Consider the following 18,817-nt stretch of genomic DNA (forward strand, 5'->3'; position numbering starts at 1 on the left):
TTACAGCAAATATAATACTCATGTTGCACCACCACATCACTATATAATAAGGAAATTCACAATCCCACATACAATCCATCCATTCTAATCCATTTCTAAGAAACTCTTTGCCAGAGCAGTTGGCAATACTATAACCTACACAGCCACATTGCACACCTCTGTAAACCAGTACACTTTCAGCGATGGGTAGATTATGAGGCGTGTCAATTCATTGGTCCCCCTATAAGCTAATAGCCAAACATAAATGCCCCAGTTCTAAATGAGTTGGGAAATGAGAGGAAGCCTATGAAAGACTGACAGTATTGCATTGCGAGGAAGATGGAAAGATTTAAATTGAGGATGTCCAATGTTCTCTTTGCTGTAATGGAGATACACAGATGTTTTGTGATTTACTGGAACTCCAACAAGAACGGTGACAATATCAACGGTTGAAAAAAGGGCTCCATAGGCAACCTGGGTGTGGCATTTTCCTGTGCTGATAATTGTCAAATTATTGTCATTTGTCAGATTATCAAATTGCTGGGTTACAAACTCCATGTCTTCAGGTTATGGTAGAAGTCTGAAAGAATAGGTCAGCCATCTGTCACTTTCATTCTGTAGCTTAACAGACTTTCTGTTGAGATGAATAAAATACCCCGATAACATTAAAGGGGCCATCTGCAGTTCAACTCAAAGGTTCAACCCAGCACTGTTTTGGTAAATAGCTGAGGGATGGAGCTGGAGAAATGTAACCACTCTCAAATTTATTGTCAAAGCTACAGGCAAAATTAATCTTATATTTTGGGTTCTGATAGGGAATGAGAGTTAGAATATAACTCATTAAGAATCAATGGGTATATAACATAATTTAATGTCCAAAAATGTATGTACCAATCACAGATTTTTCTGCATACACTCATTTCTTAAAATATCAGAAAATGTGATTTACACACCAGTGTGTTTAAAAAAAAAATATATATATATATCTTCCCAAAATAAAGGTATTATAAGCAATTGTACATTTACTTTGTATAATAAAAATAATAGGTATTTAATTTGTTACATTCACTGCTAAAATGGACTAAATTTGACAACAAAGATGTGGTCCTCAAGCTTTTAACTGTGATATGGTGGTCCTCGGAACGGAAAAGGTTGGTAACTGCTGGTCTACACAAATTAATAAAGTTATGTTAATCCCAACATTTCATTCAAAATATAAAGGTATAATGATTTATGCATCACATTGTTGCTGTGGATTTTCCTTGTACACACAATTTACAGTACAATATGTGAGTGGCAGACCACATTTAACAACACCTGCACAGGATCGGTACATCCGAACGTCACACCTGCGGGACAGGTAAAGGATGGCAACAACAACTGCCCAAGTTACACCAGGAACGCACAATCCCTCCATCAGTGCTCAGACTGTCTGCAATAGGCTGAGAGAGGCTGGACTAAGGGCTTGTAAGCCTGTTGTAAGGCAGGTCCTCACCAGATATCACCGGCAACAACGTCGCTGGTTATACGCTGTACCGGCAGGATAGAACAGCAGCGTCTGGTAAGACAAGGGGCAGCAGGCTATGTATTTTTGTAAATAACAGCTGATGCACAATATCTAAGGAAGTCTCAAGCTGTTGCTCACCTGAGGTACAGTACAACTAAATCTCATGATAAACTGTAGACCACACTATCTACCAAGAGAGTTTTCATCTGTATTCTTTGTAGCTGTTTACGTACCACCACAGTCAGAGGTCGGCACTAAGACCGCATTGAATGAGATGTATTCCGCCATAAGCAAACAGGACAACGCCCACCCGTAGTTGGCCAGAAAACTCTGGACCACCTTTACAACACACAGAGACGCAAACAAAGCTCACCCTCCTGATTCCTGCTTACAACCAAAAATGAAAGCAGGAAGCACCAGTAACTAAATCAATTTTAAAAAGTGGTCAGATGAAGCAGATGCTAAACGACAGGACTGTTTTGCTAGCACAGACTGGAATATGTTCTGGGATTCATCCAATGGCATTGAGGAGTACACCACATCAGTCACTGGCTTTATCAAGTGCATCGATGATGTCGTCCCCACAATGACCGTGCGTACTGACCCCAACAAGAAGCACATGCATGAGAGCACCAGCTGTTCTGGAAGACTGTGATCACGCTCTCCGCAGCCAATGTAAGATCTTTAAAACAGGTCGACATTCGCAGGGCCAGACAGATTACTAGGATGTGTACTGTGAGCATGCGCTGACCAACTGACAAGTGTCTTCACTGACATTTTCAGCCTCTCCCTGTCCAAGTCTGTAATACCAACATGTTTTAAGCAGACCACCATAGTGCCTGTGTCCAAGAACACTAAAGGTAACCTGCCGAAACAACTACCGATCCGTAGCACTCACGTCTGCAGACATCAAGTGCTTTGAAAGGCTGGTCATGGCTCACATCTACACCATTATCCCAGAAACCCTAGCCCCACTCCAATTTGCATACTGCCCCAACAGATCCACAGATGATGCAATCTCTATTGCACTCCACACTGCCCTTTCCCACTTGGACAAAAGGAACACCTATGTGAGAATGCTATTCATTGACTATAGCTCAGCGTTCAACACCATAGTGCCCACGAAGCTCATCACTAAGCTAAGGACTCTGGGACTACACACCTCTCTCTGCAACTGGATCCTGGACTTCTTAACTGGCCGCCCCCAGGTGGTAAGTGTAGGTAACAACACATCCGCCACGCTGATCCTCAACACAGGGGCCCCTCAGGGGTGCCTGCTCAGTCCCCTGTACTCTCTGTACTCCCTGTTCACTCATGACTGCGCGGCCAGGCACGACTCCAACACCATCATTAAGTTTGCCGATGACACAACAGAGGTAGGCCTGATCAACGACGAGACAGGAGTTCATAGATCTGGCCATGTGGTGCCAGGACAACAACCTCTCCCTCAATGTGATCAAGACAAAGGAGATCATTGTGGACTTCAGGAAAAAGCGGACCGAGCACGCCCCTATTCCCATCGACTGGGCTGTGGTGGAGCGGGTTTTGAGTTTCAAGTTCAATCACCAACAAACTAACATGGTCCAATCACACCAAGACAGTCATGAACAGGGCACGAAAAAACCTATTCCTCCCAGGAGACTGAAAATATTTGTCATGGGTCCCCAGATCCTCAAAAGGTTCTAAAGCGGCACCATCGAGAGCATCCTGACTGGTTGCATCACTGCCTGGTATGGCAACTGCTTGGCCTCTGACTGCAAGACACTACATCAGTACATCACTGGGGCCAAGCTCCATGCCATCTAGGATCTCTATACCAGGTGGTGTCAGAGGAAGGCCCTAAAAATCATAGACTGTACCGGAGCCCCAAGTCTAGGTCCAAGGCTTCTAAACAGCTTCTACCCCCAAGCCATAAGACTCCTTAACATCTAATCAAATGGCTTACCCAGACTATTTGCATTGCCCCTCCCCCTCTTTTACACCGCTGCTACTCTGTTATCTATGCATAGTCACTTTAATAACTCTACCCACATGTACATATTACCTCAACGAACTGGTGCCCCAGTACATTGACTCTGTACCGGTACCCCCCTATATAGTCTCGCTATTGTTATTTTACTGCTGCTCTTTAATTACTTGTTACTTTTATTTCTTATCTGTATTTTTTATTTAACTTTTTAAAACTGCATTGTTGGTTAGGGGCTCGTAAGTAAGCATTTCATTGTAAGGTCAACACCTGTTGTATTCGGCACATGTGACTAATAAAATTTGATTTGATTTAAAACAGCACTGAACACCACTGAATTCTATGTACACTAATCTTCCTTCCTTGCCATGGGTTGAAAAACATAATGTGTCAATTTCCTGAATGAATCAAACCACCGTTTTCTGTCTTTCGTGCATAAAGGCCCTCCAAACCAGTTTTTATGATTCATCAATACTTTCCTAAACCTACATCTACAAGAGCAGAGTATTTTTAAATCTACCAATTGGTGCTGAAACGGAGACGAGTAGGCTGTTCATAGCCTATATTTAGATGGCTCTTTCATTGATCCCTAATATTCTGGACCCATTCTCTTTATATGTAGTGAGTCTGTTGATAAAAGTAGAACTAAAAGGTACAGCATATTTAAAGGGATGGCTTCATTTCAGATTACAAACGCTATTCAATCAAAATGCCACATCTGCTGGCCAGCAAATGGGAGGTTTGTCAGCGGTTGCATTCAATTTATTCAGAGCACGAATAATAGCTACACCTGCAGAGTGCCTTACATGTCTGAATAAGATAAGTCTGAATACCAAATACTGAGAGGAAAGGTGTAATTGCCAAGTCAGAATCGGACACATTTTGCATTGCAGGAAGGGTTTGGTGAAAGTCGTAGTGGAAGAGATTTAAGTGGAAGCAGCATATTTGTTCCATATTATGTATTCTGCAATTTTTTTAAAGATTTCCTATGCTTTTCAAATGCTTACCATGGGCTGGATTCAATACGTATCGCGGAAGTATCTCAGAAGCTCAGCAGTATAGCTCGATTGAAATGTAAAATCAACGTTCCCTAATACAACAGAAAAGGCCTGGGTTCAAATATTTGAGTATTTTCAAACACACAGCCCAAAACAACTACTTTTCTTTGAATGACTATTTGTAAAAACTAAGTAGACTACCAAATTATATTTGACAGTATGTTCAAATACCTATTTAAAATGCATTGGAGTGTATTTGAGTCGGTGTATTTGAGTTTTTCAAATACTTCCCGATTTGTATTTCAAAATACATACAAATATTCAACTACTTGTCTTTTCAAATGAAATCATTCTGGATGCTTACTTTGAATGTATTTGAAAGTAATTGAGGTATTTGAACCCAGGTCTGCACCAGTAACGAGTCATGCCTGACAGAGAGAAGCTGGCCACTGGAGGTCAGTATACACCATACTAACACCTTTTCACATAGGAGACATTGGACTTTTAATCTCATTCAACATCTGTTTATTCTTCTATTTATTTCCTAACATCTTACAGTAGCCGGAGATAATACAATAGCTGCCAGTTGAGGACTTGTGAGGTGTCTGTTTCTCAAACTGGACACTGTAATGTACTTGTCCTCTTGCTCAGTTGTGCACCAGGGCCTCCCACTCCTCTTTCTATTCTGGTTAGGGCCAGCTTGCACTGTTCTGTGACGGGAGTAGTACACAGCGATGTACGAGATCTTCACTTTCTTGGCAATTTCTCACAATGAATATCCTTCATTTCTCAGAACAAAAATAGACTGACATATTTCAGAAGAAAGGTCTTTGTTTCTGGCCATTTTGAGCCTGTAATCGAATCCACAAATGCGGATGCTCCAGATATTCAACTAGTCTAAAGAAGGTCACTTGTATTGCTTTTTTAATCAAGACAACAGTTTCCAGCTGTGTTAACATAATTGCAAAAAGGGTTTTCTGATGATCAATTAGCCTTTTAAAATGATACACTTGGATTAGCTAACACAATGTGCCATTGGAACACAGGAGTGATGGTTGCTGATAATGGTCCTCTTTACGCCTATGTAGATATTCCATAAAAAATCAGCCGTTTCCAGCTACAATAGTCATTTGTAGTATTAACAATATCTACACTGTATTTCTGATCAATTTGATGTTTTTCTTATGGGGGGAAAAATCTGCTTTTCTTTAAAAAACAAGAACATTTCTAAGTGTCGCCAAACTTTTGAATGGTAGTGTATATGTCTGTCTGTGTGTATATCTATATAATGTATTACTAAATTTAACTGAGTGTATTATTAATTAACTAAATATAACTCTCTAAAATCTACATGAACTACATGAATGTAATATTCAATATAAATAATTGAGACAACTGTAGCATTCAAAAGAAGGTATTTATTAATGACAATACATACAGTACATGAAGCAGAATTGGAGCCCACAAAAAAAAAACTGAACAATTCATCTGCATATCTGAACAATATAATAGTCAACTTTTCAGTAAACATGGCTTCATGGCTTTGTTAATTTCCTTTAAATTCATGGATTAAGAACTAATATAAAAGAGTGGAAATAAATGCAGTTGCAATAAGGGAACTTATGCGAGCTAATGATACAATGAAGCAAAAAATCGGATTATTTAGCATGTATTCAGTCTAACTATTGTGCATTCTACAGACTGAATCTTAGAATACTATATATTGTAGTATATAGTTAACCATTTGGTAATATGAGGAGCTACATGAAACACTTGAATAAACAAAGTACATGCTATAAGAATAAATACATACTTATAGAAAAAGTTTTGGATCTCCTACATGAGAATATTGCTTTTCACCATTGTTACCAATTCTTTGGATTAAAGGAAATAATACATGTACATAAGAGACACCTTTTTCTATTACAGTCTTAAATGTATACATTATTTGAGAAACAAACGCTATACCAGCATATTGCATAGGTATCCAGGAATTATTGTCTAATTGACAATTTAACCAAAGTGAGATGATTTCTTCCTGTCATATGAATAAAAGAATGATTGCTAATGGACGTATTCCTAGATTTCTCCACTGTTTGTACAAGCGAAACCAAAAAAAAAAAAATTTCAGGGATGGCATGATTAGTGTGGCGAAAACCTGCTGTAATATGCTCTATCCCATTCACATATTTTTTCAAGCATAATTCTTTCCCTCAGTATCTTGTAGACAAGAACTACACAACTATGTAATAACTATGTAAAGGAAATTCATTTGAGTTAGCATATGGCAACCATATGAAGCAGAAGCAAATCAAGCATTGGCCAGTAAGCAACAGAGTTATTATCACAGGCTGACTATTGGCTAATCAAGCATGTGAAATGCAAACATTGCATTGTCCCAACAGGACAGAGGCAGCACTGGTACTTGAGATGAAATTTTGGCTTTCCAAAAGGCACTAGCCTTGAATATCTTCAAAATCCTCTTGACAACATAGCCAACACATTGCCCTAGTTGTATGTCCTTAAAATAAATATACACCTGAGCAGATTGAGGTCTTTGTCTTTTATAAGGCATGTGCTTTGAACTCACTGTACTCAAGGACTCAATGTTGATGCCATTTCTCAGTCCTTGGGTGACATGAAGAGATGGCTCAAGTCACAAACATACAAAGCTGTACTAAACAACAGATCAAAAGTCAAATTGAACATGCAGTTAATGCTATCATTGGTGAGTGTGAACAAGTGCTTAAAGGTCAACTGCCCCTTGGAACCTACTTCACTGGTTTTAAATGGCCTATGTGGCATTGATGAGTCAAATTCATTCTAGTGTCAAAATAGAGTGCAAAGTGTAAATAGAATAATTTTTATTATAAAGTCAGTCTCGTCCAAAACAGAGTATTGTAAGTGCGTTCGTCACAACTTACTAGGAGGTTGGGTATGGATTACTTACATGGCCACTTTTGTAGATGATGCCCAATTGCCTAGAGACAACACGTTGTCGTACCATGTGGACATTTGATGTCAAGTCTGCATATGGATACAACACACGCACGTTTCGCTCAGCAAACAGGAGTGAAAATAGGCTTCCATAAAGTTGCTGCAAACTCCCAATGCATTTCAACAATATTGCCAGATTACCAGGAATAGATTGTACCCGACACAGTCAATTCTGCTGCCTGTCAACTGTCAAACGACTGGTGTTGGTGAGTATGTTAACTAAATAGATAAGTGGTACTAGCTATCTAGTAGCTATTTTTGGTTATACATTGGGTGTGGAAAATGCCATATTTTGACTAATGTTGTATTTCTGTTGCTAATTGTGTAGCTAATCCTCTTAATAAAACCAATGGTTCAAACTGCATGTCTCTATCACAATCCGTTCAAAAGTGAATTGGTGTTTTTTTCCCTTGTAGGATGGCCAAAATTAGGATGACTAAATCAATGGAGGCCAGAGAAAAAAAGTGGTCAAAAGTTTGGAAAATTGCATTGTCATCTAGGCTGGATTCTGTGCAAGAATTAAGGCTACTGGCTACCTCACTTTCCTGTTGAAATCATATATTTTCTCGAATCCGCAGGACATTAAACAATATAGAGGTAAGATGGATATTGATTTTGAGACATGGCATGTATTATTTTCATATTTTAGTATACGCTTTTCATATTAATTCGAAATTCCTATTTTTTTTTTAAAATACGATTTCTCACAAAAACAAACGTATCTCTGTGAAATGTCACTGAGCATACACCAAGCATTTTATTTTCAAAGCTTTTAATATTTAATTCACCGCTATGTCAACAGAGCTCGGTGCTTATTATTGGATGTATTAGGTTACTCATGTTAGAGAAAAACCCCATGGAATGATTCAGAACATAAGTAATCATATTTGTCTTGGTAAAATGTATTTTATAACATAAGGAAGTGAAATTTCATCACCAAAGCACGTTTTCACCCACCCTGGGCAGGACACCCTATTATAAAACATGATTTGATCATGCTAGCCAGCCAGGCTAGCTGTGATACCACAGATGAAAGGGGAATGATACTGTAACTAGATAAATACATTACTCTAACATGTAATGTGATGTATAGCATGTCAGAGGAAGATGTGCATAGCTCACATTAGCTAGCTACCTTGGTAACAACAGATAGCCCATTGGCATTTAGGGTCAATAACAGGGCAAGCACTTGGATACTAGCTTTTTAGTCAATTATAGGATGTAGCCAGCTTGTTTTCAATCATGTTAGAACTCGAACTGCATAGCTAATGTTACGTTAGCTAGTTAACCAATTCATTGAAACTCGTACAAAGATATGATAACTAACCCGGATTTGCAAGTTAGATCTCTAGCTAGCATTCGGGGGCTTTGTCTGATAACCCAAAACAACATGCCTGTTCTCATAAAAGTGTATCATGTATGCTCTAGGGCAAAAATAAATGTAGGATGGCACTTGTCTACTGTAAATATAGCTATGGCTCTGGCAGCAAATAGCAAAACATAACAGTAAACATTCAGCAATGTAGACTGCTGGTTGCATAGCATCAGCGTCACCGGCCTGAATCTATTCCGTAGTTACAGTCCCTCTATTAGCATATAAATTACTTACAAACTAGAGAACCTTATGTTTCTCGCTATATCATTCGGTGATGATATGTATTCCATTCACAGGCTACATACACAACCTGGTGGATTTGTTGTTCAGCAGCTTAACCCCATACCATATTAGGAGCTGTTACAGAAGGCTGAGGCAGTGGTGAGGCACCAGTTCTGCTTGAGAGTAATGGAGGTCACATTTGGTCTGGTCAATGGTCAAAATTACTATCTGTCCTGAAATTCACCTAATCACCATTCATAATACAATGAGTGCCATGTATAGTATGTGGTAAGGAGGTGGCCCCTTCCACTGTGCCAATGGACTACTCCTGGGCCCCAGAGAGTAATGCCAACCAGTCAGTGCGATGCTGGCATGTGTCCCTTGTGAATTAGCTATGAATCAGGATTAGCTATGGCTATGTTCAACCGTGAAATAACAGCAGAAGAGATGCTTTTGAAATGTAGTCCTCTGACTGAAAGACAAGTTGACACTGATGTCTGAATTGGGAGAGACGTTGCACTCAGCATTAAAATGATACAATTATACACATCTATTACTTTGTATCATATTTTGTTACTTTTGAATTGAATGGTACTATCAATAGGGGGGAGGGACCCTGTGTATTCTTCAAACATGTCAGGGAACTTTTGTCTTACACCATAAAGGAAGGTACAATATTTGCACATTATCAGAACACTTCTTCTACAGTATTATGTGAAGTATGGTTTATTATACATAGAACTGTTACACTTGAAAGTTATCAAAACACTTTGTTTAGAATATCTACATAAGTTTAACAATTGCACTCTTCTCATATTACTCTGTAGGTTCCTGGATGGAGCTTTGAATTGGGCAAACTCAGTCATATCGAGGATGGAGTGTCATGCACTCCACCCCTCCTGCCCCCTGACTGCACTTGCCTATAACCTGTAATACATTACATATATTAAAGGGACCTCCTCACCCAGAGTTTTGCATGTCAGTGTGTGGTTAGACAGCCAGATTTGGCCAAATAGAATGCCATTCTGGTTAGACAGCTGAAGTTGTGCTCAACACAACTTATTTTTATTTGCTAGCTAAGTGTAGGCACATCAATATGATATCTACATTATACAATACTTTGTAACACAAACTCATCCCTTTGTGCAATGTCAAGATTTAGGCTAGGTGACACCTGACAGGCTAGGTGACACCTGACACACCTAGGGATATTAGTAGTTTTGGGATTTGTCCCCCTGGGAAAGATGTAACAGTGGACACAAAGAGAGATGAGACAAAACTAGCCAGTTATAGAATATTGTGTTGGTGGACAGCTGAGCTGACTTAAGACCAGGTGTTCAACTCTGGGTTTAAACCATTTCCACGGTAACATGCATTACATGACTTGACAAAACACTGAAACTAAGTTCTAAGCTACTTTCGTAGCAAGGTGTTGTAGAACGAGTGCCTTATGAAACACATTCCAGACACTGGCACTTGCTATCTTGGCATAACTGATTTGACAAGAGAAATATTAGCTAGATAGCTGCAGCTGGCTATGCTATCACCAAGCTACGCTAGCTGCTGTCAGCTTGACTAAACAAGCTCACACAAACTGTAGAACTGAAATAGCTGACCATCTTGAGAAGGTCGAGTCAGTCAGGAGGGGAGGAGTCCTCAACTTCAAACGTTGTTCTCTCCAATAGCAAAGCTAGTTTGTTTTGTTGTGCTTCCGCTAGCATTTCTTTATGAGCATTGATGAAAAACAAGGCCAAATCAGGAAGTGCAGTCGCCCTTTAATTCTCATCATTTCCTATATCCAGTCAAAGGCACTTATTATGGATGAAATCATCTCATTGAAAGCCAGATACACAAAACAATCTGAAGCATTGTACACAAAACGTACACTTAGGCACTGAATCATTTACAATATCTGCAGACAGAAGTAAAAAATTTAAAAAAATAAAAAATTCTTGGTCCACTAAAAAGCATACTTATTGGGGTTGAGGCTGGAAGGTGCAGTGCTGCATAGTACGCCTGTTTTTATTTTCTGAGAGATCAGCCATTTCATTTCATCTTCAATTTTTATACATTGGTGAATCTTCTGAAACGGCATCTTCTGAAAGGCACACATTAGATTATAATCTTCAAGATGCTCAATCTCTGTTCCCCTTGGTTGTTTTTTTGGCTTCCTGCATACTGTAGTCCAAGCATGCAAACGTTGTAAAAATTATTGGTACAGTATGGCATTTCCCTTTCTTCTGCTTCAGTCCTCCTGTGTCCATGATTAAAGTGGTGCTACGCATGACTGTGGACAGAGATGCTTGAGAGGTCGTTCCTGATGATCTCATTAACTGTGAAGAAAGGAGAAAGATGTCAATATCTCCCAATCTACATCAAAGCATCTCCGGTACATTCTTAGAAAAAAGGGTTCCAAAAGGGTTATTCGGCTGTCCCCATAGTGGAAAGGGTTCTACATGGAACCCAAAAATGTTCTACCTGGAACCAAAAAGGGTTCTTCAAAGGGTTCTCCTATGTGCAGCTAAAGAACCCTTTTAGGTTCTAGATAGCACTTCTTTTTTTAAGTGTATAGTTCATAGTATTTGAGAGATATAGCTAGGTGTTTTAGCAGGTATTACGTCATGATGTGTTCAGTGTGCAAAATATATTCATTTGTTCAAACGGAAAATAAATGGAGTCTTGTTAACACAGATAAATAGAAGTCTCAGACTGTTTGGTTTGGAGAGGATGCAGCTTCTTGCCCTCTACAAAGGATCCAAATGCACTTGTCATGCACTTGTCTCTCCCCCTTTCCTGCCTACTGCCACTCTTTCAGTGTTCCCACAGTCGGTGAGCCTGTCCCCTTTTAACAGCTGTGTTCTTTGGCTGATGGGAGGGAAGTGACCAAACACCGAAAGGACCAATTGGAACTAAACAAACAGCAATGTGGCAGTGTGTGCCATCTGAAAAAGAGGATGGCAAAGGCAGCCATCTTGATTGAGGAGTCCACCATGAACCAGCAGTGTCAGACTCACCAAGAGGACCGGACTCCCTTTACAGTGCTTTTTCTGGCAAGCCTTATCAGATCTGGAGTCTGTCAATATTTCACAATCTGGTAACATCTGCAAAACCTAAAGCTTTTAGCAAGAAAAGGTCTCCTTCATATTAGAACAAGCTATGCCCCTTCATTACTTGTGAGACCGAATCACCATCTGTGTTATAGTTGTTTCAGTATTTAACCTATCTAGGACTGGCTCGCCAACAGCCAATGAAATTGCAGGGCGCCAAATACAAATCAACAGAAATCTCATAAATCAAATTTCTCAAACATATTAGGCACCATTTTAAAGATAACATTCTCGTTAATCCAGCCACAGTGTCTGATTTCAAAAATGCTTTACAGCAAAAGTTCCACAAATGATTATGTTAGGTCACCACCAACTCACAGAAAAACCCAGCCATTTTTCCAGCCAAAGAGAGGAGTCACAAAAAGCACAAATAGAGATAAAATTAATCACTAACCTTTGATGATCTTCATCAGATGACACTCATAGGACTTCATGTTACACAATACATGTATGTTTTGTTTGGTAAAGTTCATATTTATATCCAAAAATCGTATTTTACATTGGCGTGTTATGTTCAGTAGTTCCAAAACATGCAGCGATATTGCAGAGAGCCACGTGAAATCACAGAAATACTCATTATAAATGTTGACAAAAATTCAAGTGTTACGCATGGAACTTTAGATACACTTCTCCTTAATGCAACCGCTGTGTTAGATTTCAAACAAACTTTACGGAAAAAGCATAATCTGAGAACGGCGCTCAGAGCCCAAATCAGCCAAAAGAAATATCCGCCATGTTGCGCAGTCGACATTAGTCATAAATAGCATTATAAATATTCACTTACATTTGATGATCTTCATCAGAATGCACTCCCAGGAATCGCAGTTCCACAATAAATGTTTGTTTTGTTCGATAATGTCCATCATTTATGTCCAAATAGCTTATTTTGTTAGGGCGCTTGGTAAACAAATCCAAAAGCGCGTTCAGGTCCAGTCGGACAAAAAGTTATATTACAGGTCGAAGAAACTTGTCAAAGTATAGAATCAATCTTTAGGATGTTTTTATCATCAATGTTCAATAATGTTCCAACCGGAGAATTCCATTGTCTGTAGAAAAGCAATGGAACGAGAGATACCTCTCATGTGAAATGCGCGTGACTGAGAACGAGGCTGCTGGCAGACCCCTTAGTCAAACAGCTCCCATCCGGCCCCCCTTCACAGGAGAAGCCTGAAACAACGTTCTACAGACGGTTGAAATCTAGTGGAAACCTTAGGAAGTGGAAAATAACCCATATCCCACTGAATTCGATAGGGGCTGAGTTCAAAAACTACAAACCTCAGATTTCCCACTTCCTGTTTGGATTTCTTCTCAGGGTTTTACCTGCCATATGAGTTCTGTTATACTCACAGACATCATTCAAACTGTTTTAGAAACTTCAGAGTGTTTTCTATCCAATACTAATAATACTAGGCATATATTAGCATCTGGGACTGAGTAGGAGGCAGTTTACTCTGGGCACTCTATTCATCCAAAAGTGAAAATGCTGCCCCCTATCCCAAAGAAGATAAATAAACATTATTTTATTATTTTCCTATTATTTTTTAAATATTATTTTCCTATGATGATAGGATAAAGGGTCAATAGTACAAGGCATTTCTTTTCATTGACACAGACACCTGATTGAGGAGGTTGGAGGAAAATTCCTTCCTTTTTTATATTCAGAGGATATATCATTTAATAGTACTGAATGAACCAGCACCACTATCATTTAACAGCCTCTGTCTGAATCCCAAATGGCACCATAATCCCTAAATAGTGCACTACTTTTAACCAGAGCGCTATGGGCCCTGGTCAAAAGTAGTGCACTATATAGAGAATAAGGTGGTATTTGGGACTCTAACCACCTCGGCAGCAGCTCCTCCTGGACTCAGATCTAGCCACAGGCCAAGGATGTGTCTCTCAGCTCCACCAGATAGCAGCCAGATAGGGGAACACCCCTAGAGCCTGGTGGTGGAAGCCAACCCACGAGCCTACAGAGGAATTCCATTTGACCGGACACTGGCCCTGCACCATTAGCTCGCTCCCATTACAGCCAGGAGCTGGGGCCTGGAATTGTGAGATTCCCTCCCAAAAAATTAGGTGGTGCTTTTTCATCTATTGTGGTGCGGTACAGCTCTTCCCTGTGTGGACCAGCCCAGACACAGCCACTTCCTCTCAGCCTTCTCCCTTACTTCCCTGCACAATAAGAGTGACAGGGTGTTCCGAGCAGCGCTTGGCTGGTCCCGGAGGTGTTTACATGGTAGAGAGAAGTCTTTGTGGTCCAAACAATGTGCAGGTCAAACTAATTTGACATGATCACAACCGGTGGTGTAAACGTACAGAGGACAGAGGTGAATGTGAGAAACCGATAAATGTGAGCAACCAATAAACTAAACGAAAGAGGCATTCCATAACATGTTCAGGGATTTTGAAGACAAATCACTAGAACTTTGATAGTAGGGAAGCTCTTTTCTTATGGCTACAGAGTACAGTACAAACATCCCTGAATCTGAGCCGTCAAGTTGTCTAGACATAAAGTTAATGTTTGGCCAGCTGATTGACTGCTATTAATAAAGAAATAGGAAAGCTATCTGTGTTGGCTAAATGACGGAGTAGAGCTCTCATACGTGTGTGTCATAGAAACACACAGACACACACTATTATGTGTCTTTGAGGACAGGCGTGTATTTCAATGTGATATGACTTCATGGGGAACTTGGCAAGAGCAGATACTTGTTAGTGGAATTATGGCATTTTTATTCAGGTACATTAAATCACCTCTTGATCTGCCATAATAGTGGATCTAGAAAAAAATGGCTATTCAGTTTCCAACAGTTCACTTCTGTGCTTTAAAGTTTTATCTTTGTAATACATCACCAGCAGATGATTTCCAAACCCATCTTTCAGATATTAGCAAAGCAATGTGTTAGGAGAGCGGGCTAGCCATCTTTCAGCAATTAGCAAAGCAATGTGCTAGGAAAGCATGCTAGCCATCTTTCAGATATTAGCAAAGCATGTGCTAGGAGAGCAGGCTAGCCATCTTTCAGATATTAGCAAACACATGTGCTAGGAGAGCAGGCTAGCCATCTGTCAGATATTAGCAAACACATGTGCTAGGAGAGCAGGCTAGCCATCTTTCAGATATTAGCAAAGCATGTGCTAGGAGAGCAGGCTAGCCATCTTTCAGATATTAGCATGTGCTAGGAGAGCAGGCTAGCCATCTTTCAGATATTAGCAAAGCATGTGCTAGGAGAGCAGGCTAGCCATCTTTCAGATATTAGCAAACACATGTGCTAGGAGAGCAGGCTAGCCATCTTTCAGATATTAGCAAAGCATGTGCTAGGAGAGCAGGCTAGCCATCTTTCAAGGGAGACCTTGGAGTATTCCCATTCAGTCATATGGAAGATCTGTGCTTCTGTGGGGATAATGTACCATACTAGGCCTCTAGCTTGAATTTGATTGAAATCTTTAACAACTCTATTTAGGTTCATTGCAAGTCAAATTTACATCATGACATTTGCTAATGCATACACAAGGTGCATAGTTTAATTTCAACATGATCTTCAGAGCCCCACACTACTTCTTAGTCTTTGTCAGCAGCAAGGTGTATAACTTGGCCTTTCAAAAAGAATAGCCATTAACCACAAAGTGAAGAAATAACCACATCCCCACCTCAATCCCCACCCTTTGACTTTATTCTCCCCAACCCCTGCCACGTGTGTTCTTCCCAGAACTCAGTCCACTGGCCCGGCGTCAGTCGTCTATTTGATCTGGCATCAACCTTCTCTGCAGCTGGAGGTTACGGGATATCCTTTTCCAAACTCAAACAACCAGGGACGAGTTGTGCTCCAACGTCTCCATACATACAGTACATACATCAAGTCATGATGTCAGACATCAATCTGAGACATTAATACATCAGAAACAGACACACCATATCATCACCTTCCCATTTAATGACCAACATGGTGGATGGATTACGGAGGTTAAATAGATTTGCAGAAATATGCCACATATGGTTCAATAGGTTCCAGATATCTGCTGAATATAGAAAATACACATCTGTAAAAACATTGTATTTTAACCAGATTGACAGCAGTTTACATTAATCTAAATCTGGGATTGATTATTAAATGTAAGTGTTGAGTTTAACACCAACTATGTTGGTGGTAGATCCTACAGCGCTGTAACAAGAACAATGTCCACCTTTCTGAATCAGTGCTGTTCATTTTGACTCTGCAAAAGCAAGCTGACCCACTGACTACAAGCAGAAAACACTATGGCTTACCCCCACCAAGCCCACACCGTTGTCTGTTTACGTCTGTTGCCTTGGACTACATTTCATTCTGTTGCCACATTTCATGTGAGGGGTCTAATTGAAAAAATCTAACCGTTGATCTGTGTATGTTTACGGATGATTCAGGCTCCCCGCCCTCAACAAAACATTAAAAATAGCCTCCCGTATGAAAGTGACAGTAGCATGTGGAACTGGTTACTATGACGATGTTCAATACAGAGTCTTGCAATAGAGACATACTGAAAAAAGATGTGTTGTTCAAAGCAAACAACCCAGATGGGAATTTCTTGTGTGAATGGCAAGGACCACTACTGAAGGAATGGTGGAAAACAATGACTCTGAACAGCTAGAGAAACAAAGTCAGTCACACCATTCACAAAACAATTAGCAGAACAGTGCTGTTAGCCTCATTAAGGGTTCCAGAGCATCAACAACCGTGCCAATAACGAGTGTTTCTGTCAACACAATACTACAGGACAACCGGTCCACTAACATGCGAATAACCACCTTTAAAACCTATTAATATTCACAGAAAAAGACAAGCCCTGAAACAGTGAGGAAGGGTGGTGGACATGCACGCATGTACACACACATCCTCCAGAAGATGGCCACATGGCTGGGCCAGGCCACAAGATGTTCTTGGCCCGTGCCGGCTGGGGCTCCTGCTGTATTACTGTTAGTCAGTTCCTGAGTGCAGTCGGTTAGTTCAGCATGTCACCCTGTATTACGCCAATGAAAACAATTATCCAACCAGGTATTTTATACATGCAAATTGCCTGAACAATGGAGAAATACTGAAATATGCGAAGGCCTTAAAAATATATATATATGAAAAAGGAGGGCAAGTGAGAGAGAGAGCAAAAATGTTACCGTGCGGATAACATTCCATGTCAATATCTGGAAATGCAGCATTGACTGGCTACTTCTCTGTGAACAGTATAAAACCAGTTGGTATTCAATATTGGATCACGGTAATCCAAACGCCACATCATATCTCCTAACCAAAACTGTAAAAGTGGTTTTGTTTCCTTCCTTAGGTTGAGAATATTTACCAAAATGTTGAGGGAATCACAATCTCAAGCTATAGCCTTAACCTCCCTCCACCTCCTCTCCCTCGGGTCTCTCTCCTCTACTACCCCTGGCTCTCAGCTGTGACTTTACAGTAACAGTACACTATGTGCCCTGGTCCTCTACTCCTCCACTGCCTCAGGCCACAGTGGCAGCAGGCTCAGGCAGCATCCAGAAGGCACAAGCTCCAGTCAGTAGCTTTTATAGCCACGTGGCCTAGTCAGAGTTTCCATGAAGAAAGAGGTTTGGAGCCTCCTACAGGAGAATCTGAGAAATGGTAGACAGACAGGGGGGATCCTGAGACTGTAGGTTAAAAGACAAGCACGGTGAGGGAGATACTGGGATGATGGAAGACAGGGATACCTTTTGGTGGTGTGGTAGGACAGTTATTAAGAATGGGGCTCAAAACATTAGAGGTCTGTTGTAATACATCTTTGTTTTACACTATAATTGAATGTATGGACATTCCATTAGGATATTCACATCGGGCGACATGGTGGCCTAGTGATTAGAGCGTTGGACTAGTAACTGAAAGGTACTGACAAGGTTAAAATCTGTCCTTCTGCCCCTGAACAAGGAAGTTAACCCACTGTTCCTGGGCCGTCATTGTAAATAAGAATTTGTGACTTTCAAAGTTAAATTAAAATACATATACACTGTCTCACACCATTTTAAACCTGTCCACATTACTGTAATTATACCTCTCCTGGTCCAAATCCACATGTAACCGTGCCAAAACTCCTGTCCACATCAATGTAATGATACCTCTCCTGGTCCAAATCCACCAAAACTCCTGTCCACATTACTGTAATTATACCTCTCCTGTTCCAAATCCACATGTAACCTTGCCAAAACTCCTGTCCACATTACTGTAATTATACCTCTCCTGGTCCAAATCCACACGTAACCTTGCCAAAACTCCTGTCCACATTACTGTAATTATACCTCTCCTGGTCCAAATCCACACGTAACCTTGCCAAAACTCCTGTCCACATTACTGTAATTATACCTCTCCTGGTTCAAATCCACAAGTAACCGTGCCAAAACTCCTGTCCACATTACTGTAATTATACCTCTCCTGGTTCAAATCCACAAGTAACCGTGCCAAAACTCCTGTCCACATTACTGTAATTATACCTCTCCTGGTCCAGATCCACAAGTAACCGTGCCAAAACTCCTGTCCACATTACTGTAATTATACCTCTCCTGGTCCAAATCCACAAGTAACCGTGCCAAAACTCCTGTCCACATTACTGTAATTATACCTCTCCTGTTCCAAATCCACATGTAACCTTGCCAAAACTCCTGTCCACATTACTGTA

General features: G+C 40.4%; 1 protein-coding gene across 1 annotated transcript in view; it reads right to left on the reverse strand.

Moving 5' to 3' along the window:
- Positions 1–5,848: 5,848 nt before the first annotated feature.
- Positions 5,849–18,817, reverse strand: part of nfatc1 (nuclear factor of activated T cells 1) — a 61,856-nt gene continuing 48,887 nt past the window's right edge. The window contains exon 10 of the mRNA XM_035795025.2: positions 5,849–11,377. Coding sequence (XP_035650918.1) covers positions 11,322–11,377 — 56 coding nt within the window. The 3' untranslated portion in view covers positions 5,849–11,321. The remainder of the gene's footprint in view (positions 11,378–18,817) is intronic.

The sequence above is a fragment of the Oncorhynchus keta genome, chromosome 20, assembly GCF_023373465.1.
Source record: "Oncorhynchus keta strain PuntledgeMale-10-30-2019 chromosome 20, Oket_V2, whole genome shotgun sequence".
NCBI lineage: Eukaryota > Metazoa > Chordata > Actinopteri > Salmoniformes > Salmonidae > Oncorhynchus > Oncorhynchus keta.